Below are 8,774 nucleotides of genomic sequence, written 5' to 3' on the forward strand. Positions count from 1 at the left end.
TATTTTACCCCCATACACAACTATGCTTATTTTGGTACCACAATTTTTACTGGTTATGAAAAACACCGCTACGCGTCAAGGCAAGATACATCATTCATCAGTCTAGCTCAGGCATAGTCCATCAATGCAGTTTGCTCAGCCAAAAAATATCGGATTGTGGCGCATTACGAAATCAAGTCGTTACGAGACCATCACATTTTCAGTTTTGAAAATGACCTTTTAAAAATCCCTTATCTCATCATGACATCATTCAAACATAGTTTATGAAATACTGACATTTTAAAGGTCCTTATCTCATTCTGATATTTTAAAAGTCCTTATCTCATCCTGACATTTGATTTCGACTTTCTTTTATCTGTACCGTATCTGCATAATCTGATTGTTGATTTTTGGTTGTAACGCACGGGCATACTTGCTAGTAAGCTTAAAAAGTAACTGTTTAGTTTTAGAAACTACTCAAATTTAAAATTTAGGTGACCAAAGCCGCGGCTTGGACTCTTCTTTCTTTTGCGTTTGGCGACTTGGCAGTTAAAATACAGGTCGACGAAGCCGATTCTCAATTTCCACGACAGCAACACCTCTCTGCTTCCTTCGTCCGCAGGGCCTCTCGCGCAGCACCGAAGCGCCATCTCTCCCCATCGCCCTTCCCGCGCCTTCTAGAACCTTCCACCCCAACTGCCGGGGCTGCGCAGATGGCGACCATGGAGAACGTGATCGTGCTCGTGAACCGTATCCAGCGCGCCTGCACCGTGCTCGGCGACCACGGCGGGGACGGCGCCGCCGCCTCCCTCCCCGCCCTGTGGGAGGCGCTGCCTTCCGTGGCCGTCGTCGGAGGGCAGGTACTCCTACCTTCGATCGCCTGTGCTCGCCCCGCCTAGGGTTTTCGTTTCGTGGCTTAATTACTGTGACGCCTGGGTTTGATTTTATTTTTCTGCGCCCGGTTGCGTTCGTACGTGCAGAGTTCGGGGAAGTCGTCCGTGCTGGAGAGCATCGTCGGGCGCGACTTCCTTCCTCGAGGCTCTGGTATGGCAGCGAATCCCGCGTCCGGATCCGACTATTCGAGCTTTTGTGCCGTTTGTTCTGATTGTTTAATTTCGGGGTTGTGCGTTGTGGTTCGAAGGGATCGTGACGAGGAGGCCACTGGTTCTGCAGCTGCACAAGACGGAGGTCGGGGAGCAGGAGTACGCCGAGTTCCTGCATGCACCAAGGCGTCGGTTCACCGATTTCGGTGAGCTCTCTCTGTGCCCGCGCGCATGCAGTTTCAGTCATGTGCAGTTGGGGTTTTATTCAGGGGTTATGCTTGAGTAACTAGTAGTAATTGATGCCTGTTTTCTCAATATCTACTTTGGTTTTCCGTGCTATTAACAAGTGCAGTGTAATAATATTTCTATTTGCACCTGCACCAGAAGTTGTATTGCTCACTACAAGTTATGCATAGCTGCATATGTGTCATAATATTCAGGCTGTGGGCACTTGATGATGCAGTGGCTGGTAGAGTGTTATTATATCAAAAAATATGTGGTTTTACCTTATCGATATGGTTGCAATCTTCTACTCCACAAGGATGAGTCAGGTGCAATGGGGAGTTCTAGATAAAGTTCTATGGTCGCACACACTCTCTAGTCTCCACCCTATGTGGATAGCTCAGACTACATTGTGCACTTGATTGTGGTTGCTTAAGTGTTTAGGACATTTCCATCAGTGATTCAATGAGTAGGTGTTGATGCTGAGACTGGCAGCTTTAAACGATTTTGTTTTACCAACCTGCGTCTGGTGCTACTAGTTCAAGTATTATGTGTTTTTGATCAGGCTGATTTGCATATGGCCACATGTATCCAAAAAACATCACACACATCCATCCTTCAGAAAAAAAATGATGTCCTGAATTTGGAATGGCTTAAGTATTTTCATTACTGGGAAGCAACTCTAGTTGATCAGGTGCTTATTGTGTACATGCTGTTTGTCTGTTTTCTGCAGCTCTTGTGCGTATGGAAATCGAAGATGAAACTGATAGATTGACGGGGAGATCAAAACAAATATCTCCAGTCCCTATTCATCTCAGCATATACTCACCAAACGGTATTATACCTTGGGCATACGTGCATAACTTAGTGCTACATTGATGGAGAATATTGCTGCTGGTATTTGCTAAATATAAATTTCCAGTTCCATTTTATATGAATATCACTATAACTTCTCTGTTTGACAACAGTAGCCATGTATCTCTGATTTCATTCCTTTTTCACAGTGGTGTTTATATAGAGATCTTAGTTTATAAACAATAGCATTCATGCAGCTCTTGCATCTTCTTGGATCTTAATCTTTTTCCGGAGGGGTATTACTTCTACATTTTCTTGATAAGTCATTTATTCTACTCAATTGGCTATTGCAGTTGTCAATTTAACATTGATTGATCTGCCGGGTCTAACTAAGGTTGCTACAGGTATGCCAATGTCTATTTTTTTCACATTTTCTGATCTAGTCAATGTTCACAAGGAATTTTCATTCACCATGTTGTCATCTCTTTTCAGAGGGGCAGCCTGAAAGCATTGCCCAGGATATCGAAAACATGGTGCGCTTATACGTTGAGAAGGTACTGCTATTGCTTCAATGGGGTGCACTTGACATACATAAGATGTGCATGTTGATATTTACCTATGGACTGACACGTTCCTATCTTCTTTTGTAGCCAAACTGTATTATACTTGCTATATCTCCTGCCAATCAAGATATAGCAACATCAGATGCCATTAAGCTTGCTCGGGATGTTGATCCAACTGGTATGAACCAAACTTCTGCACTTATTTTGTTGTGATCTACTAATTCTATTATGTGATGGCACAGTCCTTCAGTATGACGTTGAATAATTACGTATGTACTTATGTTTTATACGCCTATCAATGGCATAACTCATCATTTTTTCTGATATCATTTGCTTCAAAGATTTTAGCACCATGGATGTTCAAGATGAAAAATAACAAAACAACATCTTTCTGGTGGAACCGATGCATAACTTAGCAAGTGTTTGGTTTTAACTCCAGATTATTGTGGTCGATTAATGATTACTGAGCCATGTGCGATGTACATTTCACTCCAATGGCTTAGACTACTGATTTTCTTTTCTAATATTTTATGACTTGTTCACATTTGATTGATATTCTCCCCACGTGACAAAATTATCTGTTTGATGCACCTACCATATTTTCTTGCCTATTAATAAAAGCACCCTTTATAGAAAAAACCCATATTTCTTGCCTGAGGGATCATTTTAAATTTTCATAGGTGAAAGGACCTTTGGCGTGTTGACTAAGCTTGATTTGATGGACAAGGGAACAGATGCACTTGATGTATGCTTCTAGTTTACTTTTTTCTGTGAATTTTGAGCTTATTAAGGACCTAATAATGCCCAATACTTGTTCTTCTCGCTAAGGTTCTTGAAGGAAGAGCTTACAAGCTACAACACCCATGGGTTGGAATTGTTAACCGCTCACAAGCGGATATCAACAGGAATGTTGACATGATTATTGCTAGGGAAAAAGAACAAGAGTTCTTTCATTCTAGTCCTGAATATGCTCATTTAGCCAGCAGGATGGGTTCAGAATATCTTGCTAAACTTCTTTCACAGGTTCGAAACATCCTTCTAGTGTTTTTATTCTTGTTCTTTGTAAGGTAGCAATGGTCTCATCATGCAATCCTGTTTTTATCTCTCAGCAACTCGAGGCAGTTATCAGGGCACGCATTCCAAGCATCACATCTTTGATAAACAAAACTATTGATGAGCTTGAATCTGAGATGGATCACCTTGGTAGACCTATTGGATCAGACGCTGGGGTAATCAACGGAACTTTTGAGCTAAATTGCATTGGACTCAAACAGACATATGTAACACCATTCATGTACTTGTGCAGGCTCAGTTATATCTAGTCCTGGAGTTGTGCCGTGCATTTGACAAAATATTTAAAGAACATCTTGATGGAGGGTAAGTTCCATTTTGGTTATTTCATGTCTTTATTTTTCTTGGTCATAATCTGTAACATGGATATTGAAATATGCAGACGACCTGGTGGTGATCGAATTTACTGGGTCTTTGATAATCAACTCCCTGCTGCTCTGCGGAAGCTTCCATTTGACCGCCACCTCTCCTTGCCAAACGTTAAACGAATCGTGTCACAAGCTGATGGTTATCAGCCTCATTTAATTGCTCCTGAGCAAGGTTACCGTCGACTGATAGAGTCTGCTCTCAGTTATTTTAGAGGGCCAGCTGAAGCTTCTGTAGATGCTGTAAGATTTCTTCTTCCTGTGGTTCCTTGCTTTGCCATGTTTCTTCCACTAAGTCCCCTTTTATCATCACTTTAGGTGCATAATGTCCTGAAAGAGCTGGTAAGGAAATCAATTGGGGAGACTGAGGTTTGTTTTCTTGCACACTTCAACTCCAACTTGTCACTTATACATTGTGTAAGTTATGTATTTACTGTAGTGATATTGTTTCACTAGGAACTGAGAAGATTTCCCACTCTTCAAGCGGAGCTTGCTGCTGCATGCAACAAAGCCCTGGAGAGCTTCCGTCAAGAGGGTCGTAAAACTACTGTGCGATTGGTTGATATGGAGTCAGCGTATTTGACGGTCGACTTCTTCCGCAAGCTTCCACAGGAGGTGGACAGGGCTGGAACTGGATACCCTGTGGACAATGCTGGAACTGGACCTTCCACTCCTGTTGATCGGTACTCTGACGCGCACTTCAGGAGAATTGCTTCTAATGTGTCCTCGTACATTGGCATGGTATCGGACACACTGAAGAATACTATTCCCAAGGCTGTTGTTCACTGCCAAGTCCGGGAAGCCAAGCGGTCCTTGCTGAACTATTTCTATATTCAAGTGGGCAGTAAAGATGTAGGTGTCTTCTTTTGTTGTCTAATATGTTCACTCCTTATCCTTTCAGTCGTCTCAGTGATCAATTTCCTGTGTAGGCTAAGCAGCTCGCGCTACTGCTTGATGAGGATCCTGCTCTTATGGGGCGCAGGCAGCAATGCTTTAAGAGGCTTGAGCTATACAAGTCAGCAAGGGATGAGATTGATGCCGTGTCATGGTCGCGGTGAAGGTAACATACCATGTGCTTGTAATATACTTGCTACCTTAGTTCAACTCATTTTGTTTTGAGAAATGCTGAATTAGCAGTCGGTTAGTCTGGACTATTGTTGTCAAATCTCAGTTGACAGATCAGTTACCTTGCTGTATAATAACTCCTAGTCTTTTTTTCACCGTGTAACTCCGAGCTATTAGTATGAATATAACAGTTCTGTAGGTGTCAAAAAAAAAATATAACAGTTCTGTATGACTACGGGTAGGAAATTTACAGACTTCTAAGTAGAAGTACTAATTGTTTCTGGTACTTCTTAGTAGGATGCATGTGATCTTTGACAATCTGTATGCGGAGTTCTCAGCATAAGTAATGATCTTTCACAATCTTTGTGCATACTGATGCATATGTTCATTTATTCTCAACTCTCAAGCCCCGAACTTCTCTTTCAAAGAAAGAGCCTATTTCGTTTCCAGACTGTGGATTATGGCATTTAGACTTACAGGCCATTTTGCCCCTTTTGTGCTTCCTTTAGTTTTGGGACCTTCAGAGTTCAGACCATTCATGCCTGCTGTTGGTAACCATCCTGGCCCGGCCTGATACATTATAATAGTTCTCTTGTCAGGAGATTATTACTGCAACTAGATTTAGTTTTGGGGCGCTTTGTTTCCAGGTTCAGGCTCTAAAGAAAAACTTAGACAAGAGCCTCGCCGGTAAATCATACATGCACTTTCGGCTGCACATTCTTGGCACAACTCAACCTGCATGTAATGTAAGGCCTGCCTGCCGATCTGATAATTTGTTATCTGTAGCTTTTCAATACTCCAGGAGAACCTGAATTAGATGAGTCTGGTCAAGTTATGGGTTCTTTTTTTTTTTTGGTAGCATTGGTTCCACGGGATACAAATTGCTCATATTTTTTCTGGTCGCCTATTCATCTTCAGTAGACTTGACTTTGACGTGTAGTACTCTAGTATGTTGAACTGTCTTTTTGGTTTCTTCGGTGATTCTTCACCTGGTATTTAAGTTACGACTTTCTTTCCCTTCGATCTTTCGTGAGAACCCTGCATAGAACAGATCTTCTGTTACAACAAATTGACAATGACACTTTCGTGCCAAGAGAAGTATCATTGTTGAATGTTGATGACACAAGACATAAGCAATTGGGGTTGACTCTTTTCTCCTCCCCCTTTTGCTTTCTGGTACTTTTAGTAGGATTCATATGTTTATTTATTCTCAACTCTCAAGCCCCTACCTCTTCTTCTTTCAAAGAAAGAGCACCTATTTCGTTTCCAGCCCATAAACTATGCATTTAGACTTTCTGCTTCTTTTAGTTTTGGGACCTTCAGAGTTCAGACCATTCGTTACCTGCTATTGCAACTGTCCTGGCCTTACTAAAAGAGAAAAGGTAACCGTCCTGGCCTGGCCTGATACATATTGTCCAGTGACCAGTGGTGCTCTTTGTTTCCAGGGTCAGACAAGAGCCTCCTGGTAAATCATATATGCACTTTCGTATGCACATTCTTAGCAGAACTCAATCTGCATGTGCTGTATATAAGGCGTGGCCGCCGTCTGATAATTTGTTATCTGTAGCTTTTCAATACCCCAGAGACGAGTCAGGTCAAGTTTGCTACCGGTTCTTTTGTTCTGGTAGCATTGGTTCCACAGGATACAAATCGAGCATATTTTTTCTGGTCGCCTACTCATCTTCAGTAGACTTGACTTTGACTCTGCAGTATATGCTAGTACGTTGAACTGGCTTTTGGTTTCTTCGGTGATTCTCCACCTGGTATTTGCTACGGGCTCCACGCTTTCTAGAGCGACGATTTTCTTTCCCGTCGATCTTTCACGAGTACCCTGCATGAGCATTTGGGGTTGACTCTTTCTCCTCCCCTCTGGCCTCGGGAATTGGCTGCTTTAAAACAGGCAATGAACCGGTCAAATTCCTTACCGACAGAACTTTTCGGCCCATTAAAAAGCAGTAGCTCTCCATGCATGGACTATCTGGTATAGTTGCACAGAACTGTTATCGTTGCCAATTCATAGCAGCATAAATGGCCATGCAATGTGTCGCAGTCGAGCATGATGGTAATGTCCGAACGAACGATCTCCAAGACCGTCTCCTCGGAGCAACTCCAACGCGCTGACCCAAACGAGCGTGTGCTTTGTCCGCCTTTTCTCAGTTTGGGTTGGTCAGACGGATGTGCGCGTCCAGTTTTTCATTTGGGTCGGCAGGTGCGTCCAACGGGCGACCGACCCATTTATGGCGACGTGGCCGAAACTGACGAATTAAGCATAATTATATATAAATGTCCGGCGAACCTCCTCGGCATGCGCCCGCGTGGACCGCGGCGCCCCCGATCACATCTGGATATGGCACGGGCTGGTGGTATTGCCACTGCCACTGCGCCTGGTGGACTGGGATGTACAGCTGCTCCCGCGGTGGCGTGCCGCGCCTAGCCAGCGGCGACGTAGCAGGGTGACCGCGGGAAGAGCTCGCTCTGGCGCCGAACCTCCCCTTCTTTCCTCCCTTCCGGTTGAAGAATCCCATGGCTGATTGGATGTTTGCTGGCTGGCTAGGGTTTCCTGGTCGCCAGCGAGGGAGCAAAGGTGACCAGGTGTGGACGGGGGTTGTGGATGAGGCCGGCCTCGCCACACGCGACCCTTCTACACACTGTCAAGTGGGCCCGGTGTCGGTGGTCGTCATAAATATCACTGCGGGCAATAGTTGGGCGGCTGACATGCGGGGCTGCGGCGGACACCGAGGGGACATGCGGCGCGTCCGGGCCGATACATTTCACGCGGACGGTTTTTGGGAATGGGTCGGCGCGTTGGGTTAGTGTTTTTGTGCGCGGCGACCCAAACAGACGTGGGCGGACGAAATGGGTCGCTCGGTTGGAGTTGCTCTCATGGATAATTATTTTGCATACAATTAGGTAGAAGCAAAAGGAGAGGATCGGCGGTTGTTGGCCATTATATGCAACACAGTTTACTACTCTGCTAGCATCTTCGCATGTGATGGCCGGCCGTGAACGAGCGATGTCTAGTCGCTAGTGCGAGTAATAAGTTTATGTCGTAGTAGTTCTTGTGCGGATTTGGTCTGTTGGTTGTGTGCTGCTGCCTCCTCTATTTGCTGTGCTAGCACTGTTCGGGTTTAACCCGTCTAACGTAGTTGTGGGACATGCCTAGCAAGAACACCTTACTCACTGCACATCCTTGCATCGGATGCTATTTTTTTTTCTTATACATTTTGTTCATGGCATTGCCTTAGTTCTGTAGATACAGAGTTTATTTGCTTGTTTTTATGATTGAGAGCTTTCTGGTTTTTTTTTTTGAGGGAGAGAGCCTCATGAATCTGTTATATTGGCTATTTGCATGCAATTCGAAAGTCAACAAAATTCCTTTATTTTGAGGATAAGTTTGGCGAGCAATCTTTCAGAAAGTTTTCACATTTTTCTGTGGTGCAACTAAACAATATACTACTACTATGTGTTGCATCTTCCTGTGTTTTGAACTTTCCACGTACTAGAATACATCTACATTTCAGATTTTTTTTGCATTGCCGCGTTTACTAAGGCCATGTTTTGATCACCGTTTCTCTTTTGAATACACTTGTAAAAAGTACACACCTACGCCCATCGTTTCAATTCCGGCTGGAATTTGCAGAGAGGCCAGTAACTTACAGGTGTAAGTTATA

General features: G+C 43.9%; 1 protein-coding gene across 1 annotated transcript; it reads left to right on the forward strand.

Annotated features, from left to right (window-relative positions):
* The first annotated feature begins 577 nt into the window (after positions 1–577).
* On the forward strand, positions 578–5,377 carry LOC119339227 (dynamin-related protein 1E-like). The gene is made up of 15 exons (XM_037611360.1): positions 578–839; positions 960–1,023; positions 1,121–1,228; positions 1,978–2,079; positions 2,393–2,443; positions 2,532–2,593; positions 2,690–2,780; positions 3,283–3,347; positions 3,431–3,625; positions 3,712–3,831; positions 3,909–3,979; positions 4,056–4,281; positions 4,357–4,407; positions 4,495–4,890; positions 4,968–5,377. Exons 1-15 carry the CDS (start codon positions 693–695, stop codon positions 5,094–5,096), a joined length of 1,878 nt encoding a protein of 625 aa, XP_037467257.1. The 5' UTR covers positions 578–692; the 3' UTR covers positions 5,097–5,377.
* Positions 5,378–8,774: the final 3,397 nt, after the last annotated feature.

The sequence above is a fragment of the Triticum dicoccoides genome, chromosome 1B (genome assembly GCF_002162155.2).
Source record: "Triticum dicoccoides isolate Atlit2015 ecotype Zavitan chromosome 1B, WEW_v2.0, whole genome shotgun sequence".
Classification (NCBI taxonomy): Eukaryota; Viridiplantae; Streptophyta; class Magnoliopsida; order Poales; family Poaceae; genus Triticum; species Triticum dicoccoides.

Coding starts and splice junctions, on each gene's coding strand:
- LOC119339227 (XM_037611360.1), top strand. CDS start 693: ATGGCGACCATGGAGAACGTGATCGTGCTCGTGAACCGTATCCAGCGC. Junction 1,024..1,120: donor CTTCCTTCCTCGAGGCTCTG/GTATGGCAGCGA, acceptor TGTGGTTCGAAG/GGATCGTGACGAGGAGGCCA. Junction 3,348..3,430: donor AGGGAACAGATGCACTTGAT/GTATGCTTCTAG, acceptor CTTCTCGCTAAG/GTTCTTGAAGGAAGAGCTTA.